The 24,941-nt window shown below is 45.5% G+C and overlaps 2 protein-coding genes across 2 annotated transcripts; one reads left to right on the top strand and one right to left on the bottom strand.

Moving 5' to 3' along the window:
- Positions 1 to 24: 24 nt before the first annotated feature.
- On the bottom strand, positions 25 to 18,579 carry WDR91 (WD repeat domain 91). Its single transcript, XM_078859783.1, has 2 exons — positions 18,116 to 18,579; positions 25 to 6,710 (listed from the first exon to the last, which is right to left on the bottom strand). Exons 1-2 carry the CDS (start codon positions 18,263 to 18,265, stop codon positions 4,782 to 4,784), a joined length of 2,079 nt encoding a protein of 692 aa, XP_078715909.1. The 5' UTR covers positions 18,266 to 18,579; the 3' UTR covers positions 25 to 4,781.
- A 2,501-nt stretch (positions 18,580 to 21,080) lies between these two features.
- NUDT2 (nudix hydrolase 2) lies at positions 21,081 to 24,667 on the top strand. The gene is made up of 2 exons (XM_078859782.1): positions 21,081 to 21,249; positions 24,102 to 24,667. The coding sequence occupies exons 1-2, from the start codon at positions 21,129 to 21,131 to the stop codon at positions 24,461 to 24,463; spliced, it is 483 nt and encodes a 160-aa protein (XP_078715908.1). The 5' UTR covers positions 21,081 to 21,128; the 3' UTR covers positions 24,464 to 24,667.
- Positions 24,668 to 24,941: the final 274 nt, after the last annotated feature.

The following is a 24,941-nucleotide window of genomic DNA, read 5'->3' as shown; positions in this document are numbered from 1 at the left end:
GATAGCGCATGACTTATTTCAATATTTATTGACTCAAAAGGTAACGCACCAAACGTAGCAGAGTGCACATACAACTTACGTTAATTCGTATGCACAGCATCACTCTCCGAAGGCCTCCACCAACTAATTATAAGTGCAATACCGGAATAACCTCAACAAAAATAGAAGAAAACAATTAAAGAAAAACCATTTACTTTCCAATACTTATGTGATTGGCATTTTGGGCTTCCTGCTCAGACACGTGTTGCATTACATTAAAAAGCATAATTATTAATTTCTGAAATTTAATTATATGCAGACAGACCAGTGGATCACTCCTATTCCTCTTCACATAAGGTAATGAGAAAACTTTTGTCAGCCACCATCTGGTTCCTAATTTGGGACTGGTAACCCCTGCAAGCACCCAAATGGCGTACTGTTTCCACGTGTGCACACACACACACAAAGGCCGTGCCTCCATGCGGGATTCGTTGTTTTTGACCGTGCACTCCAGTGAATCTGTATTCCACCACCTTCCCCCCGTGGTGGTAATGAAACACATTTTTTAAAGATTGTTCAAATACCCAGGGATGTAAATAATTAACAATGTTGTTATTATTAATGCTTATTTGCGTGTACATCCCAGAGACTACCGTGATGATGTGAAGACACATCATTATTATTTTCACCCAGGGGCCATATGACCGGGAGGAGGCCGAGTGACAAATACAAAGCTCGGTGGCAGCAGACGACAGTGGCCTCCTAATGACATTCGTACCAAGCAGGACACCCAAAGCTGATTGGAATCCGAAAACGGTTACCGTGCACAGAGACAAATTATGAAACAGAAAACTATTATTAAGGGGTGTGGGAGGTGGTGCATGTCAAAGAGTGTGCACAACTTACAAGATGTATCCTGAAGCCGAGATTGCACCATGCTATACACACACACACGATTCTTAGTATTCAAGGTCAAAGTGTCTCTCTGCTAAAAACTGCGAGTGGGGAGGACGATTCCCCTCGCCTCCACCGGTGGCCCCGAGCCCCGTGGAGAAAAAGTCACTTTCCCCGAGACAAGCGCTGCTCATTTCCTACAAAGTGCTGCTCAATCTACGGCCCCGAGAGGGATGAATGGCCGAGTCTACCCCCCAACCAGGATTTGAACTTCTTATGATGAGTTGAGTCCGCATGCCATTGCCATCGTTTTAGTCTATTCCAGGGTGAAACAAATGGCTATTGACATTTAACAATGGTGTGGGCTCGGCAAACGTTTTAAGCAATTGCATTTATAACGCTGCTCCGAACTATTGCGTGAGAAAAATATTGTAATGCACATAATAAAGAACAGAATGCCACTTATCACCCAAATAACTGAATCCATCATTCACTACCCACACCAAATGCTGTATACTGGTCCCATGATCATGGCATCCTTTCAAATGTCAGATATTATCGCAGAGAAACCTCAATTCTGAAAAACATTTTAAGTGTGGCAACTATAAAAGCACGCATCGTGAGCAGAGACAAGATCCGAGCCGTGGTGCGATGCACTGGCGAGGTGGCGTTGCATGGCATGGGGATTCACATCCTCGTCTCTTTACACGCGAGTGCACGATTCACCCAAAATTCATATTTATGTTCCTGTAACTTCATTTTACTTTGAATTGCTTTTAAAATTCAGTTGCACAAGACAACTTACTACTCGAAATTTAATATTGTTTGTTCACCGTTTTCAATTTATTTCATAAAATGGTTGTTTTTGCTCTAATATGAATGTCATTGTTGCTGCCCCAATTTCTATTTAGTTTGTTGTTATTTTTTGTTTTAATGTTCTGGTTTTTGTAATTTTGGTGACCCGGGTCACTCTAGCACAGGAAACCAACCTGGTCTCTTTAGTTCTCATCTGATTATACAAAATAAACGTGAAACTTGAGAATGAAGAGTAAAAACCTTGTGCGTATGGTCTCATGAAGTACAAACACAACTACGGTCATCTTAGTCTTAACTAGCACACTGAAATAATCCAAGGTGTGCGAGGGTTTGTAACATAATCACAGTCCAAGGTGAAGGAGGCAGAGAGGCAAAGCATTGCACTGAATTATGGATCTGTGGCCCATCCGCGTGACGTCTTTCGTACCAAGATTGCCACCGACTTCAATAAGTGCTGTCTCATCCACATGGTGTTCAACCACCACACCGCAGGTCACCAACAACACTTCTCGCTCTCTCTCCGCTTACCTCTCTTTCACTGCTCAACTTTTGAGTTCACCTTGGAAAAGAAACGCGTACACTTCTCTTAACAACTTTGACAGTGCCCGTTTGTTGCTGCCCGCTTGACGTTTTGGACCTCTGGGCCTGTGCTCAGTAACTGCGTCAATTAAAGTGCACTTAAAACATTTACATTTGAAAACTATTACGCAATAATACTCACAAAAATAGACGAGGCTAATAAATTGTAAATTAACTCAAATTCTCCATTGTATACACCAGTCAACATAAGCTCATGGCAGTTCAACGTTATATGCATCGTGTGCATGACTGTGTGTGTGAACAATAGTGTGGCGATAGACGGCTTTTGAGATAAAGCAAAAACGAAGACATCAATGCAGTACCTAACACTTATGGTCGACCCTAAATATAAATATAATAGCTGTTACATTGCTATACGATGCACAATAGCAGTGCACCCATGGGTTATCTACGTGTGGGTTTTGAGCTGCTTGAACATCCTGTGTACCCACGTCATGCGTGTCAAGCGGAGCACGTTTCTAACACGTACGGGGTGTATCATATCCATTTGCGAAACACGGGAACGTTGCGCCAAGCATTCGCACAACGCTGTGCTCCGCAGCTTCAATGGTAGGCACAAATGCCCAATTCATATGCATGTGGGTTTTCTTGTTCCGGCCCGTTTGTTCGACACAGATGCATCCATCACACAGAGTGACTGCACTGCACAACCGCAAAGCATTTGCACTGTAGGCTGTGGGGTCGCTGGGTTAACGAGTTCAGACGAAGCAGCGATGTCACATCCTCCTCCCGTTTCCCGAAGGGTGAGACGGGTCCGTCGCGTGACTAGTGGGCCAAGCAGGAGGATGTCAAACCGGAGCGGATCAATGGACGCCTCTCATTTCATTCCCGGGCCCTGTTCCTATTTCCCTGCAGAAACGCCCCGCGCTGAACCGCTTCCGTTCAGCGAAATGCTAAGCGCTTTTTACTTTGCGTAGGCAGGCAAACATCGATACTGTGAAACGTGACTGCGTATACAACTCAAATGTTGTCTGTAAAATGTATGTATGTCGAACTTCTTGCGCACCGTGCTAATCAGAGGTGCGGGGAAAATGCTATTAAAATGGCCAATGTTCCCAAAGGAGTGTTAGAAAATTGAAAACCTTGAACAAGGATTTAATAGTGTCTATTAGTTCTAACATATTCTTAACGGATTTGGATTAAATCATGTAATGCTCTGACCAGATTTATGTCCTAAGACCCTCCACTACCCAACATAGAAGTGGCCAGTTCATTACATAGCCCCTAACCAAGAATCTATTACGAATCGATTTGGCTGCGAAAACGTGTGTGTTAAATTCTTAACAGGATTCGTATTCATTTGCCTCAGAAGTGGTGACATCCAACGGCCGGGAACGCTCACATTTTGTCCCCATTGTGGATTTACCGACATTACGTTGCACCACCTCGTGGCAACATCCAAGGCGCCCGCTGTGCGAGATGCCCAGCCCAGCACGGCGAGGAGTTTCGTATTAATGCGGGGAATTGATCGGCAATTCGTTGGCATTGGGAAAAAAAGAAAACCTCTAAAAAACAGGGGTCCCCAACCGGTACCAGTCCGCGGCCTGTTAGGAACCGGGCCACACAGCAGGAGGTGAGAGGTGAGTCCGCGCGTGGCCCGCCCCCATTATTTTATTTACCACTTCCGTCCGCGCCTCTTTCCCGCACTGCGCACTTGTCTGTCACAGTTTTGGTAAGCCCACAAGCTCTAACCCCTAGCCGAAATTAGTAAAAAACAAACGTCGCTGGAGAGCTTCCTTGAAAAGGGAGAAATACCCAATGATGAACCCCCCCCCAACCGCCACGGTCCGTGAAAAAATTGTCTTCCACGAAACTGGTCCCTGGTGCCAAAAAGGTTGGGGACCGCTGCTCGAAAAGATCATTCAACTCTAACAATCTCACAACTTGTCGAAGAAGCGAGAGAATAAACCATGGAGGAACGCTCATAACACATTCCTAAAAGGTTACCAGTGCCCATTGACCAAAGAAGCAATCTTTCACTGAGGCTTAACAATTTTAAACTGTAATGTTTGCATAAATGTGAAATGAAACATTGCAGCTTGACTGGATATCCTGCATGAGCAGCAAACAGTGTGATCCTCAGATGTGGACAAACACAAACCGTTCACAGCTGCATTTCCCTGCACTGGTGCGCGTGCTTTTGGTAAGCAGAAGCTGTCAGTGAAGACGTGACAGATGTACAACATGACCCGACCGAGATTTATCCTGTCCGAGGACAACAGAGCTGCATCGCATGGTCATATATTGCGTGCAAGGCATGCGGTGAGCGCGAGTAACGTGACAAGAGTGATGTGCCGAGTGTGTCGGTCCATGAAGGGCTCTGCTTATGGAGATGTTTGTTTTACGTTGGGTATTGTGGCGTGGCGTGTGGCGCCGTTCGTTGTGGTGCTTTGCGACGTGTCGGCGTGTTATGCGACGCATCACCGTGCAGGTGGTTGTCGTGCCGAGAGTAACGCCGGGGTGCGACACCGTGCGATGTGGGCCGCGCCACTCTACTGCGCCAGCAGCGTCGACACGCGTATCTTGCCGTCCATTGACGCGGTGAGGCACATGCCGCAGTCCATAGCCGTGGTCCACTCGACGGTGACCACAGGGGCGCGGTGCCCGCCCAGCGTGAGGCACGGCGAGAGTGAGCCCGACTCCAGGCGGTAGACGATGCCTCCGTGCGCAGAGCACGTGAGCACGTGCTGCCCCGACGAGGGCTCGAAGGCGAAGAGCCGCCCGCGGGGCACGTGCGTCTGCTTGTACCCGCTGCAGCCGCACACCTCGAAGGGGCCTGCGGCGTCGGCGTGCACCTCCAGCTCGGCGACGCGCGCGCCCTCGCGCTGCAGGTGCCACTGCGTGAACTTTCCGTCTGCGCCCATGCTGAACACGCCTGTCTCGTCGCCGCTGAACTCCACCGAGCACACCTCGCCCTGGTGCGCGCGCCAGCTCATTAGGCAGTCGTAGCGCTGCACATCGTACAGGCGGATCAGCCCGTCGGTCGCCCCGCACACCAGCAGGTTCCCGTTGTGGTTGAAAGACACGCAGGTGATGGCGACGGGCTCAGGGTCCAGCGTGAACAGGTGCTGCTGGCGCAGCGTCTTCGCGTCCCACAGAGACAGCTGGCCCCGTGTGGCAGACCCCCCAGCCGCTTCTGGAGGCGACGTCCCGTTGCCGTGGGCGCTAGCGGCAGCCCCGCACACGAACGAGCCGCCCGTGGGGCTGCAGGCAAGCGCCAGCACGCGCGGGTATGCCATGTCCAGGGTGACGTCCGCCACGGACTTCTTTTGGTCGGTGTCATAAAAGCGCACACTGCCGATCCCACTGCCAAGCAGCAGGAGACGGTGCGGCTTGGTCGCCCACTCGAGCGACAGGAGCGGAGACTTGGCCATGACTGTAGTGTGCGTCTGGGGGGTTGGGCTGCAGGACCACACCTTCACCACCCCGTCCACATCCACACTCGCCACCCGGCTCCCTGACGCGTCGAACTTGCAGTGCATTATGGGGGAATGGTGCTCGGAATACTCCTCTTGACAGAGCACGAGGAAGGGCTGCTGAGAGGCTTCTTCGCGATTGATACGCGCTCCCCCCGAAGCGGCGGCGGTGGTGGCGGCGGTGGTGGCGGATGCTTTACTCTGCGCCTCTGCTTTGCTGGGAGAGTCTGTTGCACTCTGTTCCGAGTCCGGTCGTTTCTCCACACTGAGGGCGGATGGCTTGAGAAGCTGCTGACGGGATTCCCGCTCCGATTGCCCATTGCGGCGCGCACGGTCCGTCTGTCGCCCGTCGCGCACACCGCCACTGCGCCCACTTTCGCACACTGCGGCGTCTTTACGCAAGGGCGTCGTTTGTTTCTTCACAGAAGAGCTTTTCTGAGCGGACCCAGACGCCTGCCGAGACTTCTGCTCTGCAGTAACGGCCACGTCGGCTTCGCCCGCTCGTACGAAAGGCACGTCGGCGAGTTTCCTGGGTTTCTGAGCCTCAACCTGTCCATACAGCTTGAACCTCAAAGCCTCGTTCTCCTCTTGCAAAATGTTGCTCCTCTGCACCTCGGAGTCGAAACACAACAAGCTGGGCACCGGCATCGTGTGCAGCAGAACGCTCAAGAAGTTGTGTAGCGAGAGCCAGAGGGTGTCGTTCCACTGCTTGGTGAAGTAAGCGCTGAAGGTGGAATGCGTCTCTGGGCTGGGCAGGAATGGAAGAGCAAACCACTCCCTCCACTCGGGGGTGCCGTGCAGCTCGGGGCCCACGCGCTGGAAGAACTCGAGCGTCTTGTCAGGCCGGCCGGCTTGCACGCTGTGCGCAACGTACGCTCGCAGCACGCCCGTGCGCAGCTTGTACGTGGTGAGCAGGTGCGCGTGCTCGAGGCGCGAGAAGAGACGCTTCTCCAGGTGAGCCCACAGATCGCGTAGTGACTGCAGGTCCAGCGAGCTCACGCACAGCTATGGCAGGCGGCAGCAGCAGCAGCAGGGGGATGTCGCAAGCGGTGTTAATCAACACGACATAAACGCAATAATTCGTACACTAGACTTTGGGGGAGGCCATATAATGATCTGGCCAAATTTTGTTAAGACCCTTCACCACCCGGCACAGCTAAACATGTTAAAATTGTTAAACGGTGTGCCAGCATTTAACGTGCCAATTGTTATCATTTTATCTCAACGGTTAAATCTTAAGGACAATTCTCACAACCAAATTTAAACGTTAGAAATTATGACTGTTAGGTATGTACACAATGTAGCAGGTTAATAATAACTCTGGGCAGTGGTTATCTCCTGTTTACAGCCCCGAGTCAGTGGAGGAAATTCCACATTCATGTGACAGGGTGGAGGTCGATCCAAAGTGCAACAACGGTTGACTAACCACAAGATAGTGCTAATTGTATCGACCCTGGCGAGATGAAGCACCAAGGAGATGCAACATACGGAGAGCTGCGATAACAAAAAGGGCAAAGGCAGATTGGCAAGGAGTGACAGCAGAATATAATCATGTGACAGAGTTTAGCAATGCTGGTGTCATTGAAATGAATGGAAAATTATAAGATTACAATAAAATGTAAAACTAGCAAACAGTTAGGGAAATGGTACTAGAGGAGATAAGTTACCAGAGGGAAATGAGCTCATGGACAAAACACCGAGGATGGTGGTGATGATGATGATGATGAATGGAGTGACGGTTTGAATCTCTGCAAGTGATTATCACAACACATGCGAAGTACATGACGGAGAATAAGGAAAGCGACGCGCAGGCCATAGTGGCACCACTCGGGGTGATGACGCGGCCCAGCGGTAGCGCGTTCATGGTTCGAATCAAGCAGGCTGCCCTGGTTAATGCGGCAGGCGTATTAACCAGAAAATACAAGTCGTCTGCTTTGCACCGGATGTTAAAAATCGCCTCAAAATGAGTAGGCCACTGTCTGCCGGCCATTCCACATTTTCCAAATTCAAAGAAATTAAACCACAAATTACTCAATTGGGATTACACATAGCAATGTCACCCCGTACTGTGAAACTACTGCAGACTTATGCCCGTGAAACTTAGCGCCTTCCTTCGCGATAGCCTTCCGCCAAAAGAATGGTTGTGAATACCAAGCTTCGTGGGCAGCAGTGCTGAGAAATGAGCTCAAAGAAAGCATCCGTGGCGTTTTGTTGCAGACGGCACGGGGGGGGGGGGGGGCTTTAGTTACCACACAAAAGATTCTGTGCAGGAAAAATGTCTGAGAAGACAGGGCACCAGGTACAGAGACTAAATGACAAATGATGTGCGTGCAAAATGGTTGGTGGAGGAACAGATTAGCCAAGGTGGTGGCAAAAAGCAGCAATGGAGAAAGATAAGCAAATTGATTGAAGGGTCGATGGAGCGAGGAAAAAAAACGGCAGAGTTGGAAGGACATCAGAAATCAGCACAGGCTGGGATATGAATGCATGAAAGAGAATGCAGAATAAAAACGTTCGAAGTTTCACATGAAAAAAATTAAGAGTGGCTAAAAAGCCACGGAACAAAAAGTTAAGAAAATAGCAGGGATAGATTTGTCATTAACTAATTCCCTATGTTCTGCGATGAGCCATTTCTTGAAACGTCCCATTCTCTACATTTATTTTTACGGCAGTGTTATTGACAAATGTGTCGAGTCTTTCCGTTATTTTAACTCTATGACCTGTCCTTTCAAACACACTTTCTCTCCCGCAGCTTTCTAAGTTACTTATGAAACTCTGCTTGGTTATTTTCATGTTGGTGTGCCATTTTACACCCTCTAAAGATCTCTCCCAACTGCAACCACTTCAGAATGAGCTCCACCATTGCTTCGATTACACCAATTCGTTTTCTTCGTACAAAAACAGTGCACCCAATCAGACAAGAGTTCATCTAGGTAAAAAACTAACTAGGTCATAAATTTATTATTGGACGACATATCACTTGGTAATATATCACCATGTAAACGAGCAGTGTTTAGTTAATTTTAATGTTACTGTAACCACAATACAATATTGCAATTTTCATCTCGTTTTTGACCTTATCTCAAGGCGTTATACAGTCGGTATATTTTATAGAGTGAGGCCAACAGTCGTAGACAGAGAGAAAATGGAAGGTGAGAAAAGGGAAGGTCTTGAACAAGGCGGAGAGTCGACAGCATGGTTGGCTGGGGGAGAGGAGAATGAGGAAATTCACAATGAGCGAAAGTTGACTGGGACCTTCAACATAAAGCCTTGATTGGTGGAGCAGAGTGTATATGAAGGGGATTAGAGTGAGATGAGAGGGGAGAGGTCAGAATAGGCGAGTGCATGGGGGATCTTGAAGACGGTGAATGTGATCTTGAAATCGATCTGGGATTAGATTGGAAGCCAGTGGAGGGATTGAAGTATTGGGGTGATGCGGTCCCTTGTCTGAGGGTGGGTGCAGAGTCGGGCAGCAGTAATTTGTGGAGTTTGAAGAGTAGAGATGTGGGAGGCCATAGATAAGAGAGTTGCAATATCCAATTCGGGATGTGATGAAGGCATGTTTTGTGTGTGGAAAGAAACCGGCGTTCCTGGAAGAATTACTCAGAAGTTTGGGCAGATGGATTCAAGAACCAACTGTACTGAAATATCGTAGCCACCTCGAAGCCCAATGGGTCTGGTAAGTTTCACAAATCCACACAATCCACCAGCTCTTGCCTCTAGCATGCTGAATCACGCATGTATCACCGCGCCAGGCCCTGCACTGGAAGCACGGTTCTGAAGAGCACAAGGGGCAGACTTCATGCAAAAGGTTGACACTAGTCTTGTGGAAGGTGGAACGCAGTCTAAGTAAAATTTCCCAGACCAATATTTTTGCCCTCCAACCGCACCCCCTCTCGCAGCTCTCTTGGTGAGCGCAAAGGCTTCCACACTAGTTTCAATACAAATGTGAGTATCGATGCTACAGAATAAGACCGAGCCACTTCATAAACCTCCTTTCACATTTATGACAAAAAATACATTTTACCACCATTTACTACATTTTCAGCATGCTTACAAAAGCTCGGCTCTTCATTCTCCACTGTAATACAATTTCGGAGCATTGAACTATAAACTCGTCCAAGGCTAAATATTTTTGCTTTAGGGATGTATGTAGAACTTATTTTTCACCATACGTAGCCAACCATGCTAATGGGAGGGATGGCACAAACCCAATCCCTATCTGACGAATCAGATGCAAGTAAACGCAGCAGAGTTGCTCCAGCTTTGTCCTAGCTTACGTTGTGCTGCATTCTGGGAATACAAGGAATGAGGGAGAATCATGGACAAACCTGCAATGAAAGCTAAACATGTTTTAACGCTTTTGTTCCTTGATGTCATAATTGTGAGCAAAAGCAATTCAAATGAGCCTTGGCCTCGCGACAAGGACCCAGTGGTGAAAATGTAAACGTGGAAGTGTCAGTATGAAACCTATTAATCCTGCAGCCCATATTCCCTGCCGTGTCCCAACTGAAAAAAGCATCTTAGACTAAAAATATGAAAAGTTCTGAAAAGTGCTGGTATACAGGTTTGGTGTAATGAGAAGTGCCGTATGGTGTTCCATTGTATAACAGCCCATTTTTACCACTACAGCAGCCCTGACTGTGAAGACAAAAGGACAAATTGTAATGTGTAACAGCACCACTTGTGTTTTTTTTTGCTGAGTAGATGAACAATGACACTATCTAAGTCTGCCATGTGGTGGGTCATCAGGCTGGTCAAGGACAACTTCTCCCAGCTGAGAGAGAGGCAGCCGCTTCACTTCCCTCATTAGCAAGCTGCAAGGAGCATCGTGGCAAACGCACACCGTTTCACTCGGCTGATTTTCTAATTTTGTTGAACACTTTTCTGGTGAGGGTATCTGTCTATCTCAAGGCTGTGGGTTGAATAGTATGCAGTGTATTCCAATAAAGGTGAAAGCCTACATTTAGCTGGTACAAAATAGGACAATCTGCCTCCTTCACATGTGTCCCTCCACGTAAAGAAATGTTTTGACACATCCCATCAGCCACACAGCCTTCTGGGAGTGCGTAATTTTAGCAGCCATTTGTTAAAAACAAGCAAACTGGGTCAATTTTAACATTCAGTGTCTCAACAGCAGTCAGGCTTGCTTAAACCAATGCTCGTGAATTGCCAGATGTTTATCGGCAAGACCCTCTCTTAGAAATGGGTCCTGTATAAGAAGTCGGGTGGCTTCAAAGGAGGGGGGGGTGATCATGGCAGTGCCCTCGTTGGTTCAACACAAGCGAACTCATGTCATTGCCACTCAGACCTGGATTGTTCCCAGTGGCGACTGCAAGCAGGGGGCAAGAGGTCAAGCATTAATATTCCTCTTGCCGACAGCAAAGCAGATGGAGGGGGGCACAATGGTACAGGAAAAGATGCAAAGTGACAGCCACGCAAGCGTCATGCGCGCCTCCTGGCAGCCCGACGCCAATCCGCGGCACCGGGTGGAGCTCTCGCGCAGCACCAGCTGCTCCTACGGGAGTGGGACTCAGCCCTGCGCCACGGCGTTGCAACGCGGCACGCGCAACGGGCGACCTTACTCGCGTGCGCTCACTGCGAGACGAACGACGACTCGACCCAGCGCATCGAGGAAGAGCGTGGCCCACTTTCACCGTGCACAAGTTTCCACCCAGTTATGTAATTATATGCAAACTATGAACTGGCAGAAACATGCACAGAATGGTTAGCAGTTTGCTAATGCTGTATCAATAATCCTGTTACACGCTGGGGTGAAGCCATTCATCAAAAACACACATTGAGCCAGTGCGCACCTCTGTTGGTGGACCTGAGCCAGTGGTGGAAACTCCATATTCATATGGCAGAGGTGAGTGTATAAACAAGATAATACCATTAACTTTAAAACAAAACAGTTCTCATTTTATGGATCCAGAAGGGATATGAAGGGCTAAGTCGACCTCTGTTTACCCACAAAGGACTCCCTGAGTCCCAGGACCCATTTGAAAGAGCACCCTGTTTGGCAAATTCCTTTTTCAGTAACTTTTAAAATAGCAACTCTCTATAGCCTGTTTGGCGACGCGCCAGCTGTGTGTTCGATGGAACAGGGTCTCAGTGATGTCTCATCGTAGCGGTCAACAAATTGCCTGAGAATAAATCCAGATGAGATGGGGGGGGAATGGCCGTCAATGCCGGCTTGCGAGTGGCTCATGGGCAGATGATGAAGTCTGCTTGGTCAATGGGGATAAAGCCAGTGCTTGTAAAATCAGGACACGACCTTGGAGTTATTCGAGCCAGCAGCTTTCACCTGGTTCATCAGGTAGATGCAGCCGTCCGGATGAGATTAGTTTTTCAGCAATAAAAAGTAGATTGTGCACTCACGCATAATGTGTTTTTTTTCTTCCCTATCAGTATCAGTACCCAAGCAACCCTCCAGATTAGCTATAGTTAGCAAATCCCTCTTAATACCTTGTGCCGACCTGCAGGGAAACTGAGAGCAGAAATACAGGCACCCTGAAGGCTGACTTGACACTCAATAATATGAACCAAAGGACCCACACCATAGCTGTCAATTTGGCAATAACAGAGCCAAAGATTACAGCCACAACACATTTATCTGAACCACCTCCCTCCAGGACTGAATTCACAAAAGTAAAAGAAGTGGGAACAATGAATAATTAATATGCCAACAACGACCCTCATCAAGCACTCCAAACAGTACGCCGAAATAGCAATCTTAACCACTCATGCATAACCCCTTGCTTACAAAACCATCTATCTTTCAATTCAAGGTCCAATACATAACCGTGCAAATTTATCAACTCGTAACATTATACCGCAAACTGTAAACACTGACAGAAAACGTCAGTTGTTCTGACTAATGAATTGAGAAATTGCAGGACAGCAAAAAATAATACTTTCACGTTATCTGGATGCCAATCAAATCTCTAACTCAAAACAATCAGGTTCTCAGTCTAGACATTGTATTGCGACTGCTATTTCAACAGCTTCAAATTATATTTAAGTTTATTTGGATATGAAAAAAAATGTTAGGGTGTCCTTATCGATTTGCCAAAAATCCTTTGAGATGACAGACCGTCGCATTCTAACTTACAGGTCATTTGAGCGCAGCTTCAGAGCTAAGGGATGGGTTTTCAAATAACCTTGAAAGGAAGGAAACGACGTACAATATCTGAAACCAAATTATCAGACCCCGCCCACGCACCCACAAAGCTAACGGTGTTCTCTCGGGCTCAACACTTGGTCCAGCATTGTTTGGGGGTTTTTTTGTGAGTGAAGAATGTTGGTTTAAAATTGACTCACTCGAAAATTCATTTTTATGTAAATTACATTTGAATGCGAGCAACATATCTAATTGAAGTTCACACTAAATTGCAAAGGTATTTTTTTTTTAATATTCAACAGAATCTTATAACCTTAAGACTTCTGATAACTGCAGGAAAGACAAACTTATTATCCTGGACAAGCTGAAATCCCTTTTGAAATTGAATCCCAGCAAATTATCGCCAACCACATCATGCAGCGCCACTATTACAAATTTAAAACGCCATAGATCGTGGCACTCTCTGTCCAAAAACCTTGTAGAAATTAACCAGGTTAGGGTTCTCTTACATAAATAAAGTTTGCTTTCATCAACCATTAATTTATTGTGTTCACCTTAATACTTATTTGATTGATTTTATTTCTTTATGAGAGTAAGAAACATTCAGCCAGGGGCTGTTTTACGAGAATGACCCACGGAGGACCTTGATGGAAAAAAAAGTTACAGCAAATAAATACGCACATTGCAGACCCTAAGTAGCAAACACATTCAAGCAAAGCAACATTCAATTAACGCACTACTCAAGTAACACTGGCAGGTAACACAGAAATATAACACCAAATCGCTCAGAGTTCGCTAAGCACATGTGCAGAAAAAGGGAAATCTTCAATCAAGAAACTTATTAGATCTGCTCAAATTACAGCTTCGCCAGCATCAGTTCAAGCAAGTCTGACTATGCAGATGAGACACAATGTAAAAACTGGTATAGTTTGCATTTGTTGAACCAATGCTGCTGAAATTATATACTCCCAGAAGGCCATGACGCTGATGGGATGTGTACAAATACTTACATTTTTTTACGTGGAAATATAGATGTGAAAGAGGCATCATGTCTTTACTTTTTTATCCATTATTGTGACTTATATAACATAACTGGCTGTCTGCCACCCTCAATGAAGAGAGATCATACAGGTCCAAATTTGTCTTTAAGGACTTTAAGAAATTACCGCCGAGTCTATCTGGATTATTCATTTCAGATTTAAATCACCACAATTTAAGATGTGAGACATGGAGGGTGATGGTGCAATGGTTGGCACACTGCACTATGAAGCTGGCTAACTGACCGTGGCGAGTGAAATCTTAACCGGTCTTGGCCTGCATATCTATATGTGCACCTGTGACTTTTGACCTTTTCATTTTCCAATTTAAGCTAAATTCCCTCTCCTCCAAACTCCAAAACATGTTTTCCCACCCCCACCTCGCTTACCCAAGTGATGCACGAGTGCCTATCTTTTCACCAGGGTTGTGTGGTATGATTTTCTTTATTTACACCCTTTAAACTCACAAATGAGTTATTGGTCATCGCCATAGGAATGTGGAATGTCCACCGCTGCCTGTGGGACACCTATGGAGATGAGCGATGCTCCTATTGAATGTGATCTTTTTATTTGAAATATTGGCCGCGTGGTGCTGTCAGGGTGCTCAGCGCACACTTCAAAGGTCCGAGTTATATCCTGACCGGGAAATTATTTAGTCAACCATCCCTTCATTGTCAGTAAAGTACCATTGTGTCGGAGCTAGTTGTCCTATACAGGACCTGGCCACTGCCAGAAGAATGTGGAATTTTCACCGCTGGCTTAGGATCTCCAATGGAGATGATCGCCGCCGAATTTTAACTTTAGCAGCGAGACACTTCGACTGAGACAATCACCCTCCACTGCTTACAAGTATTATAGTTAAAAAACAATTACTAGCGCGTGTTATATGGCACTAAATACTGCAGCCATCGAGAGGTCTCTTTAACCCGGCAAAGTAAGCAAACACATTGCACGCACTATTGTTTGCACCTACATTTTAACCTCATGGCGGGACCCCGGGGTCCCGAATAAACGGAAGTCAAAATCGTCATTAATAAATGTATTTTTGGCGACTCCGTACCATCGCGCGCATAAACGCCGCGACCCACCTGGCGCGGATCATTCTGTTGTCGTCCAAGCACAGCAGCGTGAACGACTGCGCAGAAAAGCTGAACAAGCGAATGCACCCCATGCTTGGGTATGGGCAGGATCATAAGTCTTATCCAAAGCTGCTCAAACTGCCTACACGACTTAAGTCATTTATTTGTCGTAACGGTATGCATAATACAGTGAAACTGCTCTCTTATCTTCATTATTATTTTATGACCTACCAATGTCTGCAGCCAGCATAACTCGATGACGATCCTATTACCTGCAGATATTTAACAGATGAGATGCGTTGCACCGTTAATTCCCCCTGCTTGATAATACTTCTCTTGTCGGTATGCATCTGTGCATAGGTTTTTTTTTTGCGGTTAAGCCATAGTCCCCACATACCGCTCGTATCAATGCGGATAAGAGGAGCGGCGACCCACTATTTTGTAGAGTAATATTGGTATAAACGCTTGTTACAATATGAACAGCGCATTGAAAACGCGTACTATTTCATGTACTGTTTACAAAGTGTGTTCACAAATCCATTGTGAGAAACACGATGATTGACAGAGGGTGTAAATTATTTTTTCGATAGTGTAATTAAATAGAGGTACTGCAGGTAAGTCGTTTTCAGTTTTAAACGCATAGTTTAACAAAACAATACTTGGCACCATCCTTCAAACCCATTGGTGAAAAAGAGCAAAGTTTTTGTTTACATTATAATATGTTTATGCCAAAGCCAGGGGCTAATGGGACCCCGGGGTCCCGCCATAAGGTTCATTTCTCAAAATGTAACAATATTTATCAGATTCTGCTATGTGTTTTCATCAGGAAGAAATAAACGCGGCACCACAGCAATGGCAATGCGTACAATGGTGCTGCAATAAAATGGAACTAATGTAAACTCTCAATAAATGGCTGAGCTTCTCTAATAACATGCCTTAATGAATTCATACTGTGACAGCTGAGAATCGTTTCTCTGAGTATTCCCAATACGAACATCCCTTGGCAGGAACACATTTTCTGGCAGAAGTGTGAACTCCAGCAGCTAACCCCTTGAGTGCCTTTAAGCTTGCTTAAAGCAAATGTCAATGCATCAATACTCGACGTACTTTAAAGTTTAAACTTCCACAGAAGTTAACATGTATTGGAGTGTAATTTCTTAGACAGAATGTAAAATAAAATGCCATGTTTTCTTCAAGGAGCATAGAAACCAAAAGTCAAATTGTGCGATTATTTAAATAGCAAAATGGAACGTACTCCGAATCTCTCTGTGCGTCTCATGCTTACTTGTGTGTATTTATATTTGAGCATCTCGGTGGCTGCCTCTTCCTCTGTCTCTCTCACACGCTTTGTTTCTCTGTTTGCAACTGTGTTTTTCCTCTCTCACAATATATATGTGTCCGTACAATATAGCTTCTCTCCAATTCTGTGCATCTTTCTCGAACTTTCCATCTGTGTCTAGCTCTCTTTTCTATTTTCGTAAACGTCTGTCTTTCACTTTCTCTCCACCGGATCTCTGTGTTTCTCTCCAGTTAATACTTTCCAATTTATTGAAAAAAGTTTTCAAAATGAATTACCATTCAGCTACAAATTGACTATTCAGCGGAATTGTAACGTGTTATTTGGTGAACCCCCTACAGAATACTGATAATTGGTATTCAGAACTGTTATAATATAAAAAAACAATGCAATTTTAAAATGCCTAGATGTATTTTCATAAGGAATTGCCGGGTGATTATGAAATCGTTCGTTTTGAGATACATGCTCATAAATATTAATGTATTTCTGATTTAAAAGTCTCGGTATGCTAATGTCTGACCAGACATTCTCAATTCAATGTAGTGTACCTCGGGTATTATTTTACTATTACACGCGTTTACCCAGGAAAGTTTCACTCGGTCCCAAGACTCTTTTCGGACGGTTCCTGAAAAAATATATGATTCAAATCTCACCGGTATGGATTTTCATAGTGGCCAACTAGTGTCATGAGAGTTCCCTAAAAAAAAATTGCAGTCACGATAAGCCGGTGATTGTTGGCGTGGCCAGGACAACCAGCTGGCATATCAACCAGTGTGAGAATCCCCAAATTCACATGCGGTTTGCACAAGTGGGCGCAAGCGGACAACACAATGTCCCACGTGTGTGCAACACAGGCAAGACACCTCTAATGACAAACCACGACTCCCCCCACTCACTCTGCCCCCTGCTGGCACCGTGGGGCCTTGACGGGTTGAAGCTGCAGCCAAGATATCTCGGTCTTGTGTCAGTGTCTGCTGAGCGTTGATTTTTTTTGACGATAGCTACACGGACACATGAAACTGTGAAAAAGGTCAATCAAACGAATCTGTTTCATGAAAAACCAACATATAAAACTCGTGTATATGCTGCCGACTTCGTTGTAAAAGCACTAAAACACTGTGTATATCTAGCGGTTTACGCATTTGTAGGGCCAATTGCCCAAGTGTAATGATTCACTTGATCGATAATTATATGATGGGAGTTACCAAAAGTACAAAGTGTACCATAGAACACCTCTAGTTATCAATCGCAAAGCTAGTCTGGTATATGTTATCACTGCCAAAACACCATAAGAAGAACATAGCCACACATTACCAAATTTACTCTTTCGAAAATGGAATGGGCCGTCTTGCTTGACTTCCCTATTTGCTCATGAATTGGCTGACATTGTTGTTTATGGAAGGAACAAGGGTGATGGATTGTAAAAATATATGAAATAGAATACTGCACAGATGGCCATGAGTCAAGGCCCGACTTGTGCAACATTTAAAGGACAGCTTTGTTCTCAAATGAGAACCTGGACCACGCTTGAAGGGATTGGAAAAGGTTCGCGTGGGCCATGGGGACACAAAGGAGCAGTAGGGCCAGGACAAAGAGGAAGAGCTTGAAGATCAGAACACCAGGAACTCAGGAGAACTGGGGTCCTTGGCCCCCCAAACGAGGGGGCCCAAACGGCAACAAACAGCTGCATAGAATCCTCCCCAAAGAAGCCTTTAATGGAGAAGCTTTGTTGAGTGTTTAGAGCCCGTTCTGGGTGTGAGTTTGCGTGAGACAAGTATGAGAGAGGGTAGCGAATAAACGAGTGGCAATTGCCCCGTACGAGACGATTAAGTGAATAGATGAGTGGTGAGTGTCTTGTGGCTTTGGGCCCGCACCTGCAGCTGCTCGAGGAGCCGCTCGGCACGGAGGCCGCGGTCTCGGTCCCCACGCAGCTCGGCCTCGTAGGCCCGGAGGGTGGCGGCGAAGCCTCGGAACACGAGGAAGTCCCGCACCAGCACGTCCAGACGCTCCACGGAGCTCGACATGTCGTCTCTTTCTCTCTCTCGAGCTGTTTCTACGGTCTCGTGTCCGTGTGTTGCCAACGCGGAGGGAGCCGAGCGAGCGAGTGGTGGTGGTTGTGGTGGTCACAGGGTTAATGGAGCCGGATACCGGGGCCCTGTCCGCTTGCTCTTGAGACGTGGCCGCTGTCGACGTGGCCTCCTCCTCCACCACCACTCGAGGAGACGAGGAGCCTCTTGACTGCTCAGCTCGTCCTCGTAGAAGAGCTGGAGATCAGCTACCCCACGAGAGCCGCCACCACCGCTGCCACAAACAACAACAACAACAACGAACGGCAGCGCGGGTTGAGCGGAGAGGGCCTCAAATGTGGCCACTGGAGGCGCTGTGAGCACCCTCTTCAGCCTCTTCCCCCCAGCGATTAATGCCCTCAATGTCACGAGACTTGAAGCCCCCACCCAGATGGTGGGCAGGAATTCTGGAAATTCCACATTCCTATGGCGAGTTGAGATGTTTTTAAAAAAACGCTCTGGTTGTAAATGTTGTGGATTTGCTCTTCAACACACCGGTGTGCTGTAGTAACGAATTTGAATGTTTTGTTTACGTGGCAAACATTACTAATTAGCTGTGTCGGGTGGTGGCAGAGTTAATGATATTTATATTTACGCGATCTAACAAAAAAAACTCTGTATTATGGATGATATTGTTCGCGAAAGCCTACGTGTTAAACAAATATTGTTGACCTTTCCCAATGTATACCAAAAAAATTGACATTTCTCTGTCAGCTTAGGTCTATGATCAAAACTGTACAAGAGACTGTGGTAATAAAGTTCATCACAATACTGGTCCCAGATCTCGGTACAAATCGATGTCTGTCCACCACCCCCTAATCGAGTTGACTTCCCCACAAATGTTACTCATATATGGGCAACAGCCGAAGTTGGTACCACCTAATATAGCAAAACTTTAGCAGTACCGATGTATGTATACGGCTAATACGAGTACGGTACATTATATAACCCACTAATTTCAACTGGTTATCACATACATTTTGACTTAAAACTTTCAGGACTGCAGGAATTCATATTCTATGGTTCTTTCAGGAAAATTCACGTAGATAGAAAAGACGTGACTTTACCGAAAGAACCATAGAAGAATATGGTTATCACATACTTCACTATCACTTGCTATGAAGAAATTAGAACCAACAATGTTATGCCACCACAGGTGGTACTGGCAAGCATCTGGCCTGTGCTCTTGGACGAGTAAAATACATCATCCCACTCAAAGACTAAGGGGGTTAGCTGCATAAAATAATATACGTGCATGTCCCCCTGTGTTTACAATATCAGAGGGAAGTAATGACGATTACATTGTCTGATGGACATGACCCCAAGACCTGTGCCAATGTGGCCCCTCGACTCAGCCGGGCAGTTAAAACCGTGCGGAATGGCCTTTACGAGTTGATTTAGCAAACTTGACTCGTTATTCTTTTGTATATAAGTAATTATTTATCGTGAGCCCAGGAGATTAATGTGACTACTCTTGTTCCTGTCAAATGTGGCATTTTGCAAACGAGATGTCACATTCTGAAGATGTTGTTCAGGTGAAATATTTGAATGAATAAAAAATAAACATCGTGACCAAGCGGTTTTTATAGACAGGGATTCGTCTACTTACGAAAGAGTTTCAGGGGTCTGTTCGTAAGTCGATTTGTTCGTAACTACAACTTTATTTCTGTCGATTCCAAACATATTGAATGGCGTGTACACTAAACACGGGGAATGGCTTGACACGTTATATAATATCATGTATATGTCGGTGCCATTGGTTCTTCATGGTATGCAGATGTAGATGCCACTGGTTCTTCACGTTCTGTAGATGTATGGTTGTTGTTGTTTGACTTGCATCCCACTGGGATTTTTTGCACACAGCGTTGGTGTACGGTGTTTTTTTTCTGCAATATTTTGCTGTCTTTTCTTGGATTTTATGTTTGCACTTAGTCACATATTCACTTTAAGATGTTTTTTGTTCATGTTTTTGTTTTTTGTTTGTTGCGGTTGCACCCGATTCAAGAGCCGAATGGCTCACAGGGCTATACCTAATAAATGAACTTGAACTTGATGTAGATGTCACTGGTTCTTCATGCAGATGTAGATGCCACTGGTTCTTCACGTTCTGTTGATGTAGATGCCACCACCGACATCTATTGCGCGGCGGTTTAACTTACGACTCTCGGTCCGAACAGGCAAATGGACATATGGGCAGGTTTGTTCGTATTTCTGAAAGTTCGTAGGTCGAATGTTCGTAAGTAGAGAAGTTCCTGTATTTTATATTTGACCACATCCTCCAATACCACTGCGTGCATTTGTCGTTTTGCTGCACTGCTATTGCTACTATATATATATAAATACGCCTAAAACATGTTTTACTTACTATAAATGTATGTAGTAAAAGTCAGAGGTGGGACAAAGTCATTGTTATGCAAGTCCAAGTCGAGTCGCAAGTCATCAAATTCATGACTCGAGTCTGACTCGAGTCCAAGTCTCATGACTCGAGTCCACATCTCATAGGTGGGACAAAGTCATTGTTATGCAAGTCCAAGTCGAGTCGCAAGTCATCAAATTCATGACTCGAGTCTGACTCGAGTCCAAGTCACATGACTCGAGTCCACACCTCTGGTAAAAGTTAATTAGCTTCAACTCTAAATCATTGTAATGTCAGCGGAACTTATGGACTCTCCCTGACTCAAGATGGCGCCGGCGGCTTCCTCTCGCGGTGACGCAACTTCCTGTTATCTAAGGGCGGGGGAGGGGGGCGCACGGGCGCCATGTTTGTAAGGGAGAGTGCGGCGAACAGCTGCAGCAAGCAGTGCAGGTGGCGAGCTCCGAAATGAGTCCCCGCGCCTGTGGCTTCATCGTCTTCAGGAGACTGCGGCAGCAGCAACGAGCGGCGGTCGAGTTTCTCCTGCTGCAGACATCGTACGGGGGAAACCACTGGACCCCGCCTAAAGGTGTGACCCACGGGGGCTGCTTGTGCGGTGGTCACCTTCACCACCGCAGTCCAAACCCGGACGTGTTTCTCAGCCTTGGTCTGTCAGAACTCTTGCAGTCTCCTGCGAATCAAGCTCGACACGGTGCCACCAGACCTCGGTCCAAATAAAATTCTGACACCCGATATTGTGGGCAACCTTAGGATCCCAAAAACAAGGAACCCAGCGCGACTCCAGCACAGGGCACCCAGATAGAGCCGGGCAGTCCTCGGGCTACGAAGCTAATTCGTTCTTGAGACCCGTTCGTAAGTCGAACTGTTCGTAAGTCGGAACACTATACTGTAATCTTAATTTAGGAGCTTTCGTGACTGCAGGAATTATTCTTTGGTTCTTTTCGGTTAAGTCACGTCTAAAAATAAAATAATAAATTAAAATAACATATTACGACGTTTCGATTGCAACACAAGCAATCATCATCAGGTATAAAAGAAATAGCAACAAAAATCTAACTAGAAAACTATAGACAGACATACAAGCAGACAGACATCACAACGGCACACAGAGAGAGGACACAAATCGGCACAAAGAGAGGGGTCGTTTCTGTGACGGTCCCTTAAATATAGAGAGGGGGGGCGGGGACGGAGAGAGGGAGGGGGCAGAGAGAATTAGCATATCAATGAGTGTACGGCAACGTACTGCTGTTGCAAGTAAGATGACAATGTGGAACGGGCACGCAAAATTGAAAACGGGCACGCAAAATTGAAAATTAGGAGACAGGCACACGAAAATTAAATAACCTAGCAAAATATCGAAATGTGGGGAAGTTTTAAGCTTATCCTTTTTCTTTCTGGCTATTTGTTCTCTCTGCCTGTGTCCTCTCTTTGGAATTTTCACACTTAAAATTCTAACTTAGCAAATTTTGAAACACGTAATCAACCAGGCTATGCGTTAATTGTGTGTTAACCGACTCTCTGTGTTGTATTACATCACATTTCGATATTTTGCTAGGTTATTTAATTTTCGTGTGCCTGTCTCCTAATTTTCAATTTTGCGTGCCCGTTTTCAATTTTGCGTGCCCGTTCCACATTGTCATCTTACTTGCAACAGCAGTACGTTGCCGTACACTCATTGATATGCTAATTCTCTCTGCCCCCTCCCTCTCTCCGTCCCCGCCCCCCCTCTCTATATTTAAGGGACCGTCACAGAAACGACCCCTCTCTTTGTGCCGATTTGTGTCCTCTCTCTGTGTGCCGTTGTGATGTCTGTCTGCTTGTATGTCTGTCTATAGTTTTCTAGTTAGATTTTTGTTGCTATTTCTTTTATACCTGATGATGATTGCTTGTGTTGCAATCGAAACGTCGTAATATGTTATTTTAATTTATTATTTTATTTTTAGACGTGACTTAACCGAAAAGAACCAAAGAACTATACTGTAAATTTTAGATTTAAAGCTTTCGTGACTGCATCTTCTTGGTTCTTAAAGTCACGTAGAAGGGAAATAATAAAATAATACAAATTCAACATAATATTCGTTTATTATGTTTTATTTAAAATAATAAAAATAAAACATAATAAAAGAATGTTGTATTATTGTATTATTTCCCTTCTACGTGACTTTACCAAAAGAACCAAGAAGATGAATCCCTGCAGTCACGAAAGCTTTAAATCGAAATTTTACAGTATAGTGTTATTTTAAATAAAACAATAAAATTCTATTATGTTTTATTTTTATTATTTCCCTTCTACGTGACTTTACCGAAAGAACCAAGAAGACTACTGTAATGCACTTTTTAATTGCTCATACGGTCAGTGCTATGAAATGTGTTACGGTTCAACAAAAATGGAAGCATAGTTAAAACTCATTGAGAAGAAATATTGTTTCATTTGCATGTAACACAAACAAAAACACTGTATAGGAAATAAAACAAAGTAACAAATAAAAAATTGATGCTAGCGTGTAGTCACAATTGCATGAGCAAGAATCGAATTCGGGTCGTCACTTTCGTAACGCGGCGCACTAACCGCTACACTACCGCTGCCCACACACTCACACTTTAACACACACACATGTCCTTGCACGTACACATGCAAACACTTCCAGCGCGAGGCCAACTCATTACATTACGTGGAGAATTCTCCTCTGAACAAAATAGTTCCGCGGTTCTGTTTGCAATTGCGAGTTCACGTTTTAAGTCGAGGTAAATGTTTTTATTTTCATGTAAGCTGGTTCGTAAGTACGGATGTGCGTAAGTCGGGCGTTCATAAGCCGAGGACTGCCTGTACAGAGGACCCAGATAAAGAAAGGGGTCTCTGGAGGAGGGGGGATGATGAGTTGTGAGGAGGTAAAGACAAATTACCAGTGATGGGAAGTTAAGATTGCACGTCTAGATTGTTCATGTCTGGACACAATTCACGTGCATGTTCGTGTGCTTGCAAGTTATCTTGAGAACTCACTTGGCAGTTGTAGGAGTATTATTGATGCTGTGTTGTGTTCTCCCTGGCCCATTATAGCAAGGCCTTGCCCTCTTTAAGTGATGCCTTGCCCTGAAAATTGACACCAGGCCCTTTTCCTTTGACTCTTGTACCTTTTTTTGAGCAGCCATTCAGTGGTTGTTGCCCATCCAAGTGTACTTTGCGAACTTGGAAATGTATACTGCTGGTGCCCTGACATAAAAGCTCATAACACCTTAGATATGTGGAATATGAGAAGACGAGAATCACAACGTGGCGTTCTGAGACAAGTTGACGGCACAGGGATATATGAAGACATTTAATAACTTTTGGGTGTAAAATTGAGAGCTCGTCAGGCATCGTACACGAAAAGCCACTGTATTGTAACGTAGTGGTTTGTGTTGTTGTTGTTTGACCCACAGGACATGTGGACCCGGGCGAGAACGACCTACAGACGGCCCTCCGGGAAACTCACGAGGAGGCTGGACTGGGATCTGAACACCTGTTGCTCATCCCCGGGTTCCAGCACGTGATGCAGTACAACGTGCCCAAGCGCAACGGCGGTGGCGTCAACCTGAAGACGGTGGTGTACTTGCTGGCCGAGCTGAAGGGTGGCACCGAGGGCCAGGCCGTGACGCTGTCACACGAACACGTGGCGTACCGGTGGTGCGACGTGGACGAGGCATGCTGCTTGGCCAAGTTCCAGGAAATGCAAGAGGCCCTTAGGAGTGCGCACACGACCATCGTCAAAGAAGACGAGGCTGGGACTCTCAAACAAGAATGAATGGCAAACTTGACCAGGAGTGATTCAGTGCTCAGATGCATTTGCACGCATGAAACATTAAACCGTGGTAAATAAATGAGGAAAATGTATTCTTGACTTAAAGCTTTCGTGACGTGACTGCAGGAATTCATACTCTTTGGGTCTTTCGGTAAAGTCACGTAGATAGAAAAATATTTTAAAAATATTTTTCACCTGAGGACGATTGCTTGTGTTGCGATCGAAACGTCGTGATTTTTTTTTGTTTACTTTTTTTTCTATCTACGTGACTTTACCGAAAGACCCAAATAGTATAAAGGCAAGCTGTTTTAACGGTTCAAAATGGGCATAGCCCAAGCGTCCTGGTATCAGAACGAAGTGATACCAGGACATTTGGGCTACGCCCTTTAGTGGCTTCCCCCTCTTTTTACACCTGATGATGGTAGATGTGTTGCAATCGAAACGTCATAGTTTTTGTTTATTTTATTATTTTTTTAACTTA

Source organism: Lampetra fluviatilis, chromosome 9 (genome assembly GCF_964198595.1).
Source record: "Lampetra fluviatilis chromosome 9, kcLamFluv1.1, whole genome shotgun sequence".
In the NCBI taxonomy this organism is placed as follows: domain Eukaryota; kingdom Metazoa; phylum Chordata; class Hyperoartia; order Petromyzontiformes; family Petromyzontidae; genus Lampetra; species Lampetra fluviatilis.
The sequence above is the reverse complement of the archived record's forward strand: the minus strand, read 5'-3'. Positions and strand labels throughout refer to the sequence as shown.